The sequence below is a fragment of the Heptranchias perlo genome, chromosome 9, assembly GCF_035084215.1.
Source record: "Heptranchias perlo isolate sHepPer1 chromosome 9, sHepPer1.hap1, whole genome shotgun sequence".
NCBI lineage: Eukaryota > Metazoa > Chordata > Chondrichthyes > Hexanchiformes > Hexanchidae > Heptranchias > Heptranchias perlo.
This window is the reverse complement of record NC_090333.1, coordinates 48,160,031-48,178,393: the sequence shown is the minus strand read 5'-3', so window position 1 is coordinate 48,178,393 and position 18,363 is coordinate 48,160,031. Positions and strand designations below refer to the sequence as shown.

The window sequence follows — 18,363 nt, the reverse complement described above, 5'->3', positions numbered from 1 at the left end:
ATATATTAGGGATAATTTTATGAAAAACTGAAAATGATTTACCTAACATATGAAAGTAAAATGTTACCAAATCTAAATAAATTCTAGATTTATTAAACAGTGACATTCCAATTTCTGAAACTAAATTTTAGAATACACTGGTAACATTTTGCTTTCATGTAATTGAAACTTCAGATTTGCACAAAGCTACATCCAACAGAAGAAAAAAAATTAAATGTCAACCAGTCTAAAATCTTAACTGGTGTTACAATATGTATTTACAGAAAAAAATATAAATATCAGGCTTGCAATAAATATAACTAATGAATGGGTCTTTTTCAATGAATATATTGCAAAATATCTTTCAATAAGCTGTGTCTCTAGGCTGATCCTTGTCAGAACCACTTAATCTGACAAAATTAATGTTATTGCAGGTTTGTGCTGAATCAACATGCCATTAATGGATACGTTGTTATTTAGGGTTTTTTTGTAAATAATCTGGATTTTTGTGAAAGAATTCTATTAATGGAGCATTGACACAATGAAAATGGTGGGGCAAAAGTTCAATACCCCACTCCCCTGATCTCCGCTGTGGGGAAGTGCTGAGCTGAGGCTGGGTCTCTCCACAAACAGGGATGGAAATTCAGAGGAAGAGTCATCTCTCAGTCACTGCCAGCCAGAAGCCTGGAATGAATTGCCTGTCCAACTTTTTGCTGCATTTGTATGGAGATCATATGAGAAATGGGATGCGGGGGGGAAAAAAGAGGGAGGGAGAATGATGAGAAGACAACCTCAAAAAGATAAATCCAACTGGCCCGGCAGTTAGGGTGCTACACTTGGCCACTTCTTCTGGACTAAAGAATGCAACAATCAGCCAGGTTCTCAGTTGAGATCACTATCCAGTGGTCCCTGTTGATAAGTGCACATCTATGGCTATTGAGTGAGGGCAGGAGCAGGCTGGACTATGCTGCTTTACAGGTTCAAATACCATGCCAATACTCATTGTCTAACTGATGCATAAAGAATGGCCACTTGGGCCAGGCAAGGAAGGCGGCCAGTGCTGTGAAGTTGTACCCCAGGGCAAGTAACTGTCTTGAAGGGAGATAATTGTAGAGAAAAATAAATTTCATTACATATATTTAATTTGTCAACAATCAGATGTATATGTACTGGTTTACATAAATGTAAAATATCTGCTTTAAAATAAAACAAAAATCGAACCATTATTCATGCAGATAAACTTTTATTATTTCAGTTGCATTAACCAGCTGCTTATGCAAATGATGATTTAAAAATGAAAATGCAAGAAGCATGTCTTTTGCAACCAGCAACCAACAACCAAAGCTGATGATGCAATGCGTCCATTGGTGGGATTTGATATTTAACTTTGATAAAAGTCTGATGGATTGTCAGGAACCATTAATCTTTTATAAGGTTCAAATGAGTAATTCTGTGTAAAAGTGGCCCCCATTGCACAGGAGTCTATGAAATCCATGCCTGGTTGCACCATGCAGTAGATATGATTTAAATAGCAGGCATTTCACATCAGGATACATTTCCCTTTCAGTTTATCTTTTTTCTTTTGCTGTTTGGATTTCTTTCCATCCACTTGGAGGCTCACCGCTCTCCTCTTTTCCAAATTGAGTAACTCTTGGAAGAGTTCCTGCACGTTGTAGTTAAGTTTGGCGGAGGTCTCCATAAACGAACACATCCACTTCGTGGCCAGAGCTTCTCCTTCAGTGGCCTCCACTTCCCTTTGAGTCTCATCCCTCTTATTCCCCACCAACATAATGGGGATGTTCTGAATGTTCCCTTTGATTTGACAGATCTGCTCATAGATGGGCTGCAGTTCCTCCATGGATTGTTTGCTGGTCACAGAGTACACCAGAATGAAGGCGTGCCCTTTGGAGATGGACAGCCTCTGCATTGCAGGAAACTGATGGCTCCCCGTGGTGTCCGTGATTTGAAGTGTACAGATATTTTTATCACAGCTGATTACCTGCCTGTATGTATCTTCGATTGTTGGAATGTATGTTTCTCTGAAAGTCCCTCTAACAAAGCGGAGGACTAAAGAGCTTTTCCCAACTCCTGCAGCTCCAAACACAACCACCCTGTAATCATTGCTTTGCTCTGGCATTTCTGAAGATTATGTGCAGATATATGAATAAACAATAAATCCTTTGCAATTAAGAATTGTTTTAGTCATGTGTGATTCTAGCCCCTTACATTCCCACAGATGTTGTGGAGCTGTAAAAAAAACAAACATGTAATTAGTCTCATCCTCTCTATCACAAAGACCATCTATTTCCACCTCCATAACATCGCCCCTCTCCGCCTCAGCACATCTGCTGCTGAAACCCTCATCCATACTCTTGTTAACTCCAGATTTGACTATTCCAATGCTCTCCTGACCAGCCTCCCATTTTCTTGAGCTCATTCATATCTCTGCTGCCAGTATCCTAACCCGTACCAAGTCCAATCACCCACCACCCCTGTGCTCGTTGACCTGCATTGGCTCCCGGTCCACCAACGCCTCATATTTAAAATTCTCATCCTTGTATTCAAATCCGTCCATGGACTCGTCCCTCTCTATCTCTGTAACCCCATGCAGCCCTCTGAGAACTCTACATTCTTTCATTTCTGGTCTCTTATGCATCCCCCACACACCACTGGCAGCCATGTTTTCAGCCATCTAGGCTCTGAGCTCTGAAATTCCTGCGCTAAACCTCTCAAGACCCTACTTAAAACCTACCTCTCTGACCAAGCTTTTAATCACCCCTCCTAATATCTCCCTCTTTGGCTCAGTGACAACATTTGTCTGATTACACTCCTGTGAAACACCTTGGGATGATTCTCACTAGTAACTGCAAGAAGGTGCAATTCTTCCTGTGGCAGATTACAGCCCTCCCCACGACAAACTATGTTTGAAGCACATGTGGGACATTCCCAATTAGAATGAATGATGTTCAGAACTGGAAAAATACCAAGCTATCTGAGCTGTTCTTGGAAGCTCATTTAGTCTGAACAACAACAACCCGCATTTATATAGCACCTTTAACATAGTAAAACATCCCAAGGTGTTTCAGAGGACTGTAATCAGACAAAAGTTGACACCGAGCCAAAAGGAAACATTAGAACAAGTGTCCAAATGCTTGGTCAAAGAGTTAGGTTTTAAGCAGCGTCTTAAAGGAGGAGAGAGGGGTGAAGAGGATTGGAGAGGGCATTCCAGAGCTAAGGGCCTGAATGGCTGAAGGCTCAGCCATCAGTGGTGGGGAGGATACACAAGAGGCCAGAGTTAAATACTCACTTCCTTAGCACAACTACCAATCCACTGAGAGAAGGACAACAATCTCAGCCACCATGGCAGGCCACCCCAACTTCCAACAACTCAACGAGTCCCCAGAAAACAACAACAAACAAATTGCCTCAAATCGCTAAACCATAACCCTGTCAAGAGATTTGATGGTATCAGTGTGCTCCTACCCTATGCACCATGTAATCAAAAATATACAATGGCTTCATTAAATATGTGTGAATGTAAACTCTAGTTCAATAAAATGGCACTCAGTTAAAAAATGCAAGTAGACCAAAAAACAAAGACATTAGAGAAAAAAGTGTAAGCCTAGCTGTAATCAAGGTCAATTGGTTTGTGGGTTTCAGAGAAACAGACAGAATCACAAAATTTACCAAAACATCAGTACAAGTCCCAGAAAATCCTGTAATCTCAAGAAAAAACATGAATTTATCTTAATTCATCATAAACCAGTGGCTCTAATTATAAGCGGATAAAAATCGCAGATTGTGATGCCAAAATGCTGGCAAAAAAAAAATCACAGAATCCCATGCAGCGGAAATGTAATTTCACATTTTCAATCACTGTAAACCAGTGGCCCTTAGTTATAATATATTCCAATCAACACCTCTGCTGGAAAAAAACAGCATCTTCCTTTAGACTGCGCTGAGATCATTACACATGATAAATTAAAGTGTCAATCTACATTTAGGAGGCTGGGGACATTTTTTAATGCATTCCACATACAGACGGTTTGTTTCGCGGTACCATTCTGGGTGTGCCAAGTTCATTGATGGCAATTGTGCAACAGTTGGAATGTTACAATTGGCCTCGGTGCCCCTGATTAGAGATGGGTCAAAAATCCGCCAGTATCTCTGCTCCAGATCGCAATCCTGCGATCCCCTGATGGAAGGCATGCATGTTTGGGTGTCGGGCGAGAACAGAATCAGATTTAGCTGTGGTTACAAGTGGTCTGCTTACACTCGCTGTCTAGATTCACATATGATGAGCACCTCAAACAGGAGGAATGTCGAGGTACCCGCGTGTCTGGTGCCAGTGGAACCACAACAGGAAAACGCACCTTCAGGAGAGGTGGGAACATTTCTGAATGTCGGGACCAACAATGCCAACCAGTTCCACATATCCCATTTTTTCTGAAATTGGAGGGAGGGGCGATTAAACGCCCTCGGGGAAAGGATTTCCCTGGAAATGACTAAATAAATAGCGATGTGTGCGGGAGGAGGGAAGACGACCACTGGAGAGATCTCAGTTTGACGTCAGTTGCAGAATCCTGTCCTGAGGTCGATCCCGCCTCCTCCCTCCCTGCGATGCACTTTTCGGCTCATTTCCACATCCAACAGTCCAAATTAGCCTCCACATCACTTTCATCTCGTCTCTCGCCTCCCATGTTCCTCTATCCCTCGAGTTACCTTCTACACCCCTAATTACCTTGTTTTCCTCTATCCCTCCAGTTATTTTCGTCTTTTAGGGTGGACAGCTAATTATTGCATTCTGCACACATAGCGGTTGATGCAAATAATTCTCCTCGGTGCATCTTTAAAAAAAGATTTAAATTGTCCTGTCTTTGAAGGAGCTTTTCAAAGCACGGGACTGTTGGATTTCTAACTAAGATGAGTGCACCGGTGAAACTGCTCAAATATATACTGCAAGCTTCCAAACAAATACAAGCCATCGGTTGTACATCAGCACACATCCCCGGAGCAGTGGGTGAAATATACCCTGCAATAGACAACCGCGGGCGGGCGGGCGGGCGATCAGACATTACCTCTGGAATTTGATTAATAAATAACAGTATTTTTACATTTAAAAAAGAAAAGAAAGGCACAAGAGAGAATCGCTCACAAGCTGTTTACCTCCGGCAAGGCAGACACTCCCAGAACCAGACGAGCTGGCAATGATTGCTATTTAACGAGTAATATACAAGAACTGAAGTGATAGAATTAGACACAATTTACAATCATTTGACAACTAAGATTAATCGAACAAAACATCATCACCACATCTCTTCATAACAACCAAAAGGTCCCAATTTAAAACATTTTTTTCCTTTCTGATTGTACATACCTCATGCATGTTTCATGGAGATTTTTAAAATGTAAATAGAAATTCCTGCGTACACTATATGCCATATAGAAAGCAGGGTCAGGGAAAGTCCATTCCCACACAGGGGAGAAGTGAATGCATTTGAAATAAGGAAAAAAAACTGCAACTGTTATACCATTTAAGCTAGAATAAGACGAGCTTTTCAGCGGTTTGATTTATTTTCCACCCTCTACATTCGAATTCTTTGAACAAGGCGTGAAAGGAAAAAGCAAGATTTCATATCGATTTTCAGACATAACAACCCCGTTTTTCATTCATTTTTTTGGCTATGTGGAACAGCCCATTCATGGAACTGAAAAAGAATGTTAATGGTGGTTACGTAGAAAGACATAAAAGTTACAAGAAGGAAACAGGCCATTCAACCCAACCAATCTGCGTCAACGATTACCCTCCACGCAAGCAAATAGTCACAATCACATTTAGCCTGTTTCCATATCCCTTCACCCACCTTCATCTAATCTTCAGTGTTGACATAGAGGGAGAAATTCAACTCAAGGCCACCCGTTTTTACGGCATAACTCCACATTGGCTCGGGCGACTTTTAGTCGCCCAGAACGCCCATTTGAAACAGGCGTAAGTGTCCGCCCCTTAAATATGCAAATCGGGATCCTACACTGGTTGTAGAACCCTGAATGCGAAATTCAAGTACAAATGGGTGGTGCTTACACTGGGCATGCTCAGCTTAGTTGTTGTACCAGGCATTGAGTGGCCTAACCAGCAATCCTTAAAGGGACTACTGGAGACCACTCAACTAAAAAAGGCACAGCAAATTTTCAGCTTGTATTTTTTGTAGGCCCAGGACAAACATGAGTGCTCCTTCTGGACCCAAAAAATAATCCGGCCCGCTGCCGGTGTGTTTGAAGTCCCTTCCGCAAATGGCAAGGTTGATAGGAGAAATGGGTATCACAAGTATACTATGGATTGTATAGATCCTAAGCCATGGAGGTGGTGCAGAGAAAATCTATGAGGCTGATTCCTATGTCAAATGATTGCTTTACAAGGAAAGAGTGAAGGATTCTTTAGCCTTGAAGCAGGACTGAGAAGAGGCCTCATCGAAGTATACAAGATAGTAAATGGCATAGTTAAGGTTAACATGAATTCAAGATATACCAGGATGTGGAAACAAGGGATATAGGTTAAGACTGGTGAGAGGAAAGGTTAAGACAGATATCGGGAAGAACAGTGATCAACAGTTGGAACGGTCTTCTTGATAGGTTTTCCCTCCACTACCCTTAGACTTATTCAAGAGTCAGTAGATGGTGCAATGGGAGGAATGCAAGTCTTTTGTCCATGTGGATGAGCTGAGATGGATCGAGTGGCCTGTCATCTGAATCTATCTTGTAATGGCCCCTCACAGTTGAATTGCCTGCCAACACTACATGCCTAGTCTCACACATGAAGAATGATTAGTTGGATGAGTTCAGCTAGAGTCCAATGAGTCAGGGTCTTTGGGAAAGGGTGGGGAAAATGGGAGAGAAAAAAATGAGTACACTGCAGGACACAGCTTTGGAACTGTACCAATTTATTCACCAATTCACTCCTGATCCATAAACATTAATGAGGAATATAACCCACAAACTCTATTCTACATATTGTTCAATGTATTGTACTGAGCTGCTGAATGAAAAAGGAAATGAGGAAGTTAAATCCATCTTTAGTTGTGTGGGAACATCGGGCAGAAGTTTAATATAAATATGTAAGCAAGATATAGTAAACAGAAATGTGATTCATTCTTACGTGAATGGGAAACTATCATGAATGGCAAATTTCCAGTCATTGCTGACTAATCTAGTGAGCAAATATATTAGTTCTCGGAAGAAGTGAAGGACAAACATTATAAAGCTGACCGCGAAGATAAACAAACGCTGAACACAATGAAAGAAAGAAATTTGGGATAGTGAAGAACGTGCAAAATTGAAAAAGCAAGATCGAAATATTTAATACAAATATTAGATGTTTGCATAAATAACGAAGTGCCATTATCCTTCGCTTCTCGACGGTTTTTGCCGTTTTATATGTAAATCGCTTTATTTTGAAGTTTCTTTCCAAAAGTCAATTCATAAAGTCTTGTAAAGCTTGAAGCGGAGCATTTATATATGAATATAACAACTCACTGCTGGTGAAGTAACCAGATCTGAAACTGGACTATTTCATGGAGTCATATTAAATGTGCTTGGTAAATTTTAATCACTTCGTTCTCACTATATTCCTCGTCCATCGCTTGACAGCTCTTTTTGAAACGTGTCACAGATTGTGTACAATAAATATTAGTAAATTCATCTGCGTTGTTCAAATATTTGTATACAGTTGCGCTTTGCGTTGCCCCAGTATGGAACGAATGATTAACTTCTAGGTAAGGGTTAATAACTTATTAAACCTAATTGCTTACCTTACTTAAAGAGAGGACACGTGTCAGCGCAAAACCAAATATTTTTCTCGCCGTATAAAATATATCTGTAAATTTTAAACATTATGCGGTTTAGTTTTATTAATGAGGCGAAGCTGTACATTTCAATCCCTACTAATTTACAATCTATAGACAGAATTGTGGTGAGACCAAAGCGGGACTGTAAACTGCCTACAGAACATAAGATAAAAACATAAGAAATAGGAGCAGGAGTAGGCCACATGGCCCCTCGAGCCTGCTCCGCCATTCAATCAGATCATGGCTGATCTTCGACCTCAACTCCACATTCCTGCCCGATCCCCGTATCCCTTGATTCCCCTAGGGTCGAAAATCAATCTATCTCAGCCTTGAATATACTCAACCACTGAGCATCCACAGCCCTCTGGGGTAGAGAATTCCAAAGATTCATAACCCTCTGAGTGAAGAAATTCCTCCTCATCTCAGTCTTAAATGGCCGACCCCTTATCCTGCAACTATGCTCCCTAGTTCTATACTCTCCAGCCAGGGGAAACAGCCTCTCAGTATCTACATTGTCAAGCCCCCTCGGCATCTTATATGTTTCAATGAGATCACCTCTCATCCTTCTAAACTCCAGAGAGTATAGGCCCATTCTACTCAACCTCTCTTCAAAGGACAACCCTCTCATCCCAGGAATTAATCTAGTGAACCTTCATTGCACCGCCTCTAAGGCAAGTATGTTCTTCCTTAGATAAGGAGACAAAAACTGTACGCAGTACTCCAGGTGAGGTCTCACCAAAGCCCTGTACAATTACAGCAAGGCTTCCCTACTCTTGTACTTCAACCCCCTTGCAATAAAGGCCAACATGCCATTTGCTTTCCTAATTGCTTGCTCTACCTGCATGCTAACTTTTTGTGTTTCTTGTACGAGGACACCCAAGTCTCTCTCAACACCAACATTTAATAGTTTCTCACCACTTAAAAAAAATTCTGTTTTTCTATACCTCCTACCAAAGTGAATAACTTCACATTTCCCCAAATTATACTCCATCTGCCACCTTCTTGCCCATTCACTTAACCTGTCAATATCCCTTTGCAGACTCTTTGTATCCTCATCACAGCTTACTTTCCCTAGAGTTCAATTAGGGAAAAGCACATGGTACCAGTGCATAATCTGGGCTGGACATGTGCTCAAACCTAATCCTAGCTGAAAGTTCAGAAAAACAGATGTACCAAAAAAAAACACAGAAATAGTGTAGCAGTGAATAAATAGGATCGGTATTATTCCCTCAACATAAGGTAATATCTCCAGTAAATAAGGACTATTCAAAAAACAATCCAGTGAGCTGGTATTCAACCAATTGAGAAGTTTGTGAGATAAACGACAAATCCTGCAAATAATCAGAAGATTTTAAGGGAAATTCGCCAGAGTTTAAAACATGATTTGAACTGATTAAATTCAATAAATGGCAACACACCAGAATTTAGTCACATGTTTGAAGATCAATAAGTTGACGGGGAGGGAGTTCTACAAGAACAACATTTTAAATTAATTGCTGGAGAATTCGACCTACTTGAAAAGTTCTGGGGATTTTCCTCAACAAATTCCAGCTCTGATCTATTTGTGGCAAAATATACTGAGGCGACTCGTTAGACGTAATGTTATGACTGCTGCAAAGCATCATACACACACACACATATAAAATAGTAGAAACCATGATCACAAAGGCAGTAACTTCAATGTTAATGGCCTTTTTATTAAGACAGATGTCAGTCTCCCACTGATTTAAATAGCAACGTAATAGGACAAGATAAAAACACAATTGCACTCTTTCCTGTCACCATAAGATCAAGCCTTTAGTAGCAATTCTGCTGAAACTTACCTGGATTGTTAGAAATAATCGCGTCATTTATACGTCTCTGTGAAGGCTGGAGAGCTACATGGGTTGCTCTTATATAAAGTGTAGAGCCTGAAAGCTCAGGGGAGGGGCTGCATAGTGTGGGCAGTGGGACGACCAGTCTGTTCACTCCAGATTAAATCAGCATAAACATGGCAATCTCTTTCAAAATAAGAGTCATATGTTGTGTAGCAGACACAGTTACTCATACGTTCGCGTTGCTACCAAAATAATATATCCCATCCCTGACTATGTTGTTTTGGTTGGCTAAATCAGTTCCATAGTTATCTTCAGTCAAAACGAATGGAGTCTGCGAAACAGAGAAATCAATTCGATTGAAACCACGTTGTTGCAAAAGCAAAAACTGCGGATGCTGAAAATCTGAAATAAAAACAGAAAATGCTGGAGAAGCTCAGCAAGTGAAAAGACAAACGGACATCCCACCTGATGACATGCTGAGCTTCTCCAGTATTTTCTGTTTTTATTCCAAATTAATTAATAGGTAACAAATTTAAAATAAAAATAACAACAAACATCGCACTTTTCCCGAATTGCGCTGTATAATCATCCATGCCTATTTTTGATTGAACCAGTGAAGGTGACACTGACGGAGAAACAGCTCTACGTGTCCCCTCATTCTGAGGAGGCACCGCTAATACAATATTCTGAACTTGAAGTCCAATCAAAACTAAAGAAGCTTACATTAAAACTAAATCATAACATTATTATCTCTGCTGATTAAACAGTGTATGTATGGCTTGTCTCAATGGTAGCACTCTTGCCTTAGAGTCTGTAGGACCTGGGTTCAAACCCTACTCCAGAGGCTTGAGCATATATTATGCTGGTACTTGTACACAATGCTGCACTGCACTGTTGGAGGTGCTGCCTTCAGGATGAGACATTAAACTGAGGCCCTGCCTTCTCTCTTAGGTGGAAGTTAAAGATCCCATGGCACTATTTGAAGAAGAATGGTGGAGTTCTCCCCGATATCCTGGTCAATATTTATCCTTCAACCAAAATCACTGAAACAGATTATCTGATCATTTTTTTCATTGCTGTTTGTGGGACCTTGCTGCGCGCAAATTGGCTGCCAGGTTTCCTGCATTACAACAGTGACTACACTTCAAAAGTACATCTTTGGCTGTAAAGCGCTTTGGGGCGTCCTGAGGTTAAGAAAGGTGCTATATAAATGCAAATCTTTCTTTTTCTTCCTGCAGTATCTACCAGTCGCGGAAGGCATCGAACGTACCAGTGGACACCATATGCATCCTCACCAGGGCCACCTGGGTGCGGACAAGATCCTGGAAGAGAGGCAGGCAGCCAGAACGATCCTCCCTGCCGGCCGCGCTCATCCTGAAGCCGTGAATAGCTGTTTTAGCCAGGTCCAGGAGCAGACCCACGAGAAGGTTCTCCGACTTGCTCGCCTCCCCCTCCCCACCCCATACTGTGTGGCCAAGTATCAGGAGCTGATTAGCCAGAAGTTGTGGAGCAGCCCACTTGGAGAGTAAAACATGGGCCGCAACCTCTCAAACTCCACATATATATGGTACATGCTTTCCTCCAGGCTGCAGAAGTTACACGCAGCCTGGGTGTCCATAAAATGGCTCAGCACCAGATTTGATGCCACTGCTCCGTGCAACACCCTCTACCCCAGATGCCCAATGGTGCAGGGAAGGATCCCCACGTAGAAAGCCTTTCATTGGGGGCTACCGCTTACGCCGAGTGGCAAGATTAGAATGCCAGGGCATGTTTGGACGAAAGACAAGAGTGAGGAAGTGGAGCGTGTGCAGGAGCAGCCCATACAGGAAATCCCTCCATGCAGAATGGAATGACATGGAGGGAATTTCCGAGAGATGGCTCAAGTTGTGAGCCATGCTTATCTGGATCTATATAGTCCTCTGGTTAAAGGAAGGCTGAGAAGTTATGAGAGTAAAATTGCCACATAACGTGTTTTTTCTCTCATAAGTTAACCTGAGATTATTACAATTCTCCAACATGGCTGACATCTAAACAGATGAAATCTTGTTATACATGTGTCTCTCAGATTGGTTAATGATAACATTGAGGGGGCTTATTTGAGAATCAAGGATATATAAAATGGCATTTTGACACTAATTATTAATTAGATAATTAAAATTTTTAGCTTAAGTGTTATAGTGTTGGGGTCCTCTGAAAACTTGTATGTATATGTGTGACTGTGTTAAAAGGACAGAAAGTGCATCACTGGGCTACGTTAGCGCTCATTCTCTGAAAGAACAGGAGAGAGATAGAGAAACAGAAACAGAGGGTACAGAAGTTTAAAGATTTACAAGCCAGTTACAGGCAGACTTTAAGAGTGCCACTTAGATGTATGAGAAGTTTCCCTGAGACTAAGGGAAGTGAGATTTAAGCCAGCTAGTACAAATACAGCTACCCACGTACAATGTGGATGTACCTAGGAAGTGATGGTTCAGGTAGGAATGGACAACACATCTACAGATGGAGGTTCATCACATTAATATCTCAGAATTCTAGAGGAAGGTAAGACAACCAACACTACCATGCCATATCAGAAGGACGAGGCCATGTAAGTTCCTGGAGTCACTGCTAAAACTCTGAGCATATCAGTAATAAGATGAACTAATTAGACTTTTAATATATCCAGTAGTCTTACTATCTAATGCTGTTAACTTGTCAGCCATATAAGGAGTCTAATCATAAACTAATCTCACCAATTTATATCTTGGGCACTGAGCTTAATATCAATTTATAATCAGCAATTATTGTAACATAGAGGGACTGCCTTTGTGACCTTCATTATTAATTATGTCAGTTAATCATATCTACTAAACAATTGGCATGCAGAAAGAAAAAAAGAACTTGTATTTATATAACGCCTTTCATGACATAGGATGGTCCCAACGCGCTTTACAGCCAATGAAGTACTTTTTAAAGTGTAGTCACTGTTGTAATGTAGGAAACGTAGCAAGCAATTTGCACACAGCAAGGTCCCACAAACAGCAATGAGATAATGACCAGATAATTTGTTTAAGCAATGTCGATTGAGGGATAAATATTTGTCAGGATACCAGGGAGAACTCCCCTGCTCTTCATCAAATAGTGCCTTGGGATCTTTTATGGCCACCTGAGAGGGCAGATGGGGCTTCGGTTTAACATTTCATCCAAAAAACGGAACCTTAGACAATGCAGTACTCTCTCAGTACTGCACTGCATGTCAGCCTAGATTTTGTGCTCAAGTCTCTGGAGTGGGACTTGAACCCACAGCCTTCTGACTCAGAGGTGTGAGTGCTACCATACTTAATGTTTAAGACTTAAATGTTACTAATTGCGATTAAGCGGTGCTAATAAAGAATTATTAATTCATGATTTATTATGAACTTCTTCCTTGATGATTTGGTAATAATGGGTTAATTTATTCACTCAATAGTTTATGTGTATCCAAATAGAGGGTTGGTGGTGTTAGTCTTAATATAATCCAAACTGGTTGAAGTAAAACAGTTCCATGTTCCAACAATCATCTCAGTAAAGAAATTTCTCCTAACCTTTCTCCTCATTGTCTTAGTGACAATTTTAAATTGATGTCCTCCTTATCACTGACTCTCCAACTGGAGAAAATTTCCTTAACAAAACCCTTTATAATTTTAAAGAGTTCTATTAAATCTCTTCTTAGCCTTCTCCTCTTCATTGTAAATAATCCTAGGCCGGGAATTTCTTTGGCGCTGCTCCCACTCCAATGCTGTAACCTCACTGAAAACACCATTTGCACGCATTTCCAGCGAAGTTACGGCAGTGGTGAGGGAGCAGCTCTGAGGAAATTCATGGCCCTGGCATCTCAAGTCTCTCCTCTTAACTATAGTTTCCCTTCCCCTGACATCATCTGGAAGAATCTAAGCTCCACGGCTTGAATGTTGTGAAACTGTGCATCTGCCGATGATTTTCCAACCATTCATTTTAATGGATGGAATACTGGGAGCATCAAAGTAGTAAATCTTCCCTCTAATTACTTGGTGCATGCACCTATCATCATTCCCTATGCTGACAACTGGGTTTTACTACATTTCATGGGTACAAAAAGTAATTCTCTGTTTTTGCATTCTTTTTCAACAACATGACAGTCCATAACACAAGAAAGTGACAGTGGCAAACCCCAAACCTGTGCTCTCTCTCCCGCTACAACAAGAAAGCTCTTCAGATCTTTTGGAGGGTGACCGTACAATGAGTTGGCGATGGGAAGATATGTTGGGATGTGCTAGCTTTAAGTTCTCCTTGAACTTCTGTTTCTCTTCCTTCTCATCCTACTATATCCTGTATTACCTGCCACTGAACTATGTCATTCCGACAGATAGTCACATGTGAACTCTGCTCCTCAGTAACACATTCTAACCTATAGTCCTCTTTTATTCTTGTAAGTGTGACCAAATTAAAACCGCTACATGCAGCCATGCCAGTACTTCACAATATTCTCAATCTCATCAAGGACATTCGCCCAGGGGAATTAGAGGGTGAGCCAGAGGGGACTGCATTAGGTGAAATGCAGAGTATGAGTGAGCAGGAGTTGTTGGGAGTGGAAGATGAGGAGGACGATAATGCTGACCTGAGGGTGGGAAGATATTTCTCTTGATTCAAGAAGCTGAGGACCAAAGAAAGATGGCCACAGACCATCAAGTGTAGGTGCAGGTTCTGGGGAATGTATCAGACAGTGTGGAGATGGTGGACTGAGTGGAGGAGTCTTACCACAACCACATGTGCAGTAGTGCGAGGATGTCTTCACAGCCCTGCAGCTCATCGTGAACTATGTAGCAGCTCCAGGAGCATCTGAAGCAGAGGCCCTAAGGGCAGTTTGTGCTTCCTCCATGGATGCCGTGGAGGCCTGAGATGCCAGATAGGAGAAAGTGGTCTCTTCTAGCCTGGGGCTGGGTCGCAGACAAGTATCTCATGAGACTATACTGATATCATTGGTACCATCAGGTCTATTGTCCTGCAGATCATTGGCCATGGAGAGGTACTAGTGCCATTGCAGGAACATGCATGCATTATGCTGCTGTCTCAGAATGGCAGCATATGTGGGTCCTGCAAAAAGTTAGGCAGGAATCCAGCATAGGGGACTCCCACTCCACTTCCTGGCTAATTTCCACTCTCCCTAGTTGAATACTTTAAAGGCAAATTCTAATACACATAATGCCACTCATTTCAGGTAACTCGGCACAGTCGAGGAAACCAATCTGAGCTTCTGGTCTATACAGCTTAGTAACACATCACACGGTGCATTTACCTGCTGAGATATTGGGGACCAGGGTTTTCCAAAGTAAAAGAAAAACAAAATTCTCTCTGAAGGTTTCTGGAAAACGCTTCACAGATCACAGTTAATAATAGGTTAAACATTTCAGGCGCATCTGCTACCTAAAGATCATCAACCTTTTTCTCATTGTTTCCAATCCCTTTTAAACCACGAACACCTTTCTAAACTATGTTTGCAGATCAGAACGTTGTAGATTTAATGATGTCACCATAAGCTTTGAGTAGCCCTTGGTGAAAGGAGAATATTTTCCTAGCTGTCTGGGTGAATTTGAACAGAGTGGCCAAAGGTTGACGTTGAGTGTTCTCACTGGGTGCTCCACCCAGCTCTTTGGGTTAGCTCTTTGGAAAAAAAATCTGTGCTGTTACTACATGGTGCAATATAAATGGAAGGAGACAAGCAGCATGTGCCTGGAATTCCAAAATAAGTTTATATGTCCAGTAAAACTATGACACAGAACCTTTGCAAAAGCCTTTTATTTACTTTTGTTGTTTTTCCTTTGATTTTCTTTGTTTCTCTCCTGAAGACTTTAGCCTGGATTTTCCTCTGTGTACCGCTCGATTTTTGTTTGCCCAATTTTGCAATGTCATTTCTGTCCGACACCAGAAATGCCCGTGATGCAGTGGCAACATAGTCTCCTATTTTTGATCATTGCTGGACATAAATCGCACTCACATTAAACAGGCGCTCTGTGTTGCTAGGCAACAATGTAATGACGGAACTGGATTTAAAGGGGCCAAGCAGCCTTCATGAAAGGATTCATAAAAGACTTGTTTGAATTTTCCTTTTGCTTTTCTTGTTGCTGACAACTGTTTCATCATCTACTTTTGTGCCTTCTGCTGTGAGGCTCCCATTTTTCCCCAGCCCCCCTATGTTAAAAAAAACACAATGGGAACATCTGTGTATATTTGTTTTTTTTTTGAGGAGGGAGGCCAGGATAATCAGGCACCATGGGAGGTATATAACACCCACCCGCTGACGCCTTATTCCAGAAGATACAGAGCAAGGCCGACCCAGGGGCACCGTTTGCAGAGGCTGTGCTTCATAAAGGGAGCCATCAATGAGTCATGCCACATGCTGCAACCCAATCTATACCCATCTCCACCAATGGAATTGCACTACCAGTGGCTTTAAAGGTCAAAGCTGTTGCACACTGAACTTTAATGCAACAGGGTTATTCCACTGGCGACATCAGTAACATTAGCCCATCAGCTGTGCACAGCTGCATAACACAAGTCGCAGATGCATTATTTGATAGAGCAAGCCAGTTCGTCCATTTCCCCATGGAGACAGCATGAGAAGGCATTGCAATTTTACAGTTAAATGATTTGCCAAGGTTCGAGGAGTCCTAGATTGCATCCACGTGGTCACGCATGCTTGCTTTCCTGAAAACTGCCACAATTTATTCATTTTACAGCAGTTCCCTGTGAATGGATTCTTTCACCCAGTAAGGTCAATTCTGGGTGGATCAGAAAAAGAATCAACTACCCTCTACAGCCATGGGTAATGACACCTGTATATTCCCCAGGATACCTGAGCAGTATTGTAACGTAGACAACCTGGGGTGCAATTTCCACAAACTATAGTAATTTTTCAGTCTCTTGCCCGAGTGACCATTCTTCATGTGTGAGCCCAGAGATTGACCGTGGGCAGGTTTTTGCACAATGGAGATTACCTGAGCTCAATCCTGTCCACACCCAGGGTCACTGGACAGTGATCTGCAGAAGGAACCCTGGCTGATCGTTTCCCCTTCTTAGCCCAGGGACACTGAGGCCAGTTGTAGCAAGCAACTGCTGTCAACTGGCTGAGGTCAACTAACTCAGCACAGAGCAAGAATCAAACCTGGACTTTCCTGAGCTGTGTGTTTCAGTAACACATGGCATGGTTCAGCCAGCCGCTGAGCCATCGAGGGAACCTCACTTTAAATGTCCATCCAAACCTATCACCATACAATGGAAGAGCTTTGAAGCAAACCAGAGACCAATTTAATACAACTGCTGGTATGTTGCCAGCTGCTCCATATCCATAATCATGGGCTTTAAGAAATGGAGTGCTCAATGATCATAATTTGTTTCTAGCTGTCAGATGGAACATCGATATTCCAGCTGTTCTGTGGCTACTTCAGGCATTGACTCAACCTCAAAATGACATTTGTGAAACAGTACTGAAGTGGAAAATGAGTTAAGTATCTGGTGCATGATGTAATTATGTTATTTACACTCTGATTTAGGTAAATGGATTTGTTACTGTCATGACTTTCGACTCAGATATGGTCAGTACAGCTCAGTGTCTCAGATTTAAAAAATATGATAACTAAATCAAAATGAGTCTTAATGGTTGCCAGAGAAGGTATCCACCCCCCCTCCCCATCCCAGTTTTCTCCTGAAGCTCCTGAAATTTTATATATTTTCCCCAGTTAGCATTACTGTTCTTTCTTGTAAGTGGCCCTGCGCCCCTCATAATCAGGGGATGTCTCCTGGCCGGTGCTTGGGAGGGTTAGAATGAGTGACAGTGTCATAGCATTGACACTGCTGCCCAGCCATCTCTGTGTTGCTGCAGTTTACCTAGAAGTTTATACCACACATTGGGGTAGATCTGGACTTTGTGCACCAGTATAAAACAGGTGATAGCAAGTTGGCAGCCCCTTTTACATCGGGAGAGATAAAAATTGGACTGCCGACTCGCTAACACCCATTTTACACTATCACACAAAGTCAAGATCTACCCCATTGCATGAAAAAGAATTTCCTGAAATCAGTCCTAAAGCTACCTTTTAGTATTTTGTTAGTTCTACTTCTGCAATTTAATTTGAAGTAGTATTCTTGGTTGACTTTTTCTATATAATCTTATATACCTCTAAAAAATCACCTCTTGGATGCCATCTTTTTAGGTTAAAAGGCCCAAGGTCCTCCAGTCTTTCTTTATAATTCAGGTCCCTGACACTTGCCAGTACCTCTTCTTGCACAGACTTTGAATGTCTCTCTTATTTCTTGATGATTGCTGCTCTGCACTGGTTGGACATGTTTAGCATTAAATCTACTAAGCTTCTTCCTTAGCTATTTCAACATCATTTGTGGGGAAACCATATTGTCTATTTTTCCTTCCTATGAATAGCACTTTACACTTTTTGCATTAAATTTTATCTGCCATTGTTCAGCCCGCTTACATATTTTGTCCAACTCATTCTGTAATTTCTTGCCTGCCTGTTCTAATTCCACTGCCCCTCCTGGTTTGGTATTGTCTGCAAGTCTGACCACTTTGCAATGAATTACATGACATTGTATTTTGCAAAAGGCTCCTGATTAATGGCCCAGAAGAGGAAGATGAACAAGGCCAGCCTGTTTACAGGCTGCCAAGACCCTGCTTCAGGGAGAGGTCTCCCAGGAGAACCCTTTGCCACCTGAGAGAC

At 41.7% G+C, this 18,363-nt stretch overlaps 1 protein-coding gene across 3 annotated transcripts; it reads right to left on the bottom strand.

Annotated features, from left to right (window-relative positions):
• Positions 1 to 1,212: 1,212 nt before the first annotated feature.
• LOC137325015 (GTP-binding protein Di-Ras2-like) lies at positions 1,213 to 9,830 on the bottom strand. 3 transcript variants are annotated; one of them, XM_067989717.1, is made up of 3 exons: positions 9,644 to 9,830; positions 7,785 to 7,849; positions 1,213 to 2,226 (listed from the first exon to the last, which is right to left on the bottom strand). In XM_067989717.1, exon 3 carries the CDS (start codon positions 2,114 to 2,116, stop codon positions 1,520 to 1,522), a length of 597 nt encoding a protein of 198 aa, XP_067845818.1. In that variant the 5' UTR covers positions 2,117 to 2,226; positions 7,785 to 7,849; positions 9,644 to 9,830; the 3' UTR covers positions 1,213 to 1,519. The 3 variants fall into 3 exon arrangements, with proteins under 3 accessions (XP_067845818.1, XP_067845819.1, XP_067845820.1); XM_067989718.1 differs by lacking the exons at positions 7,785 to 7,849; positions 9,644 to 9,830 and adding an exon at positions 5,844 to 5,973; XM_067989719.1 differs by lacking the exons at positions 7,785 to 7,849; positions 9,644 to 9,830 and adding an exon at positions 5,357 to 5,732.
• Between the last annotated feature and the right edge of the window lie 8,533 nt (positions 9,831 to 18,363).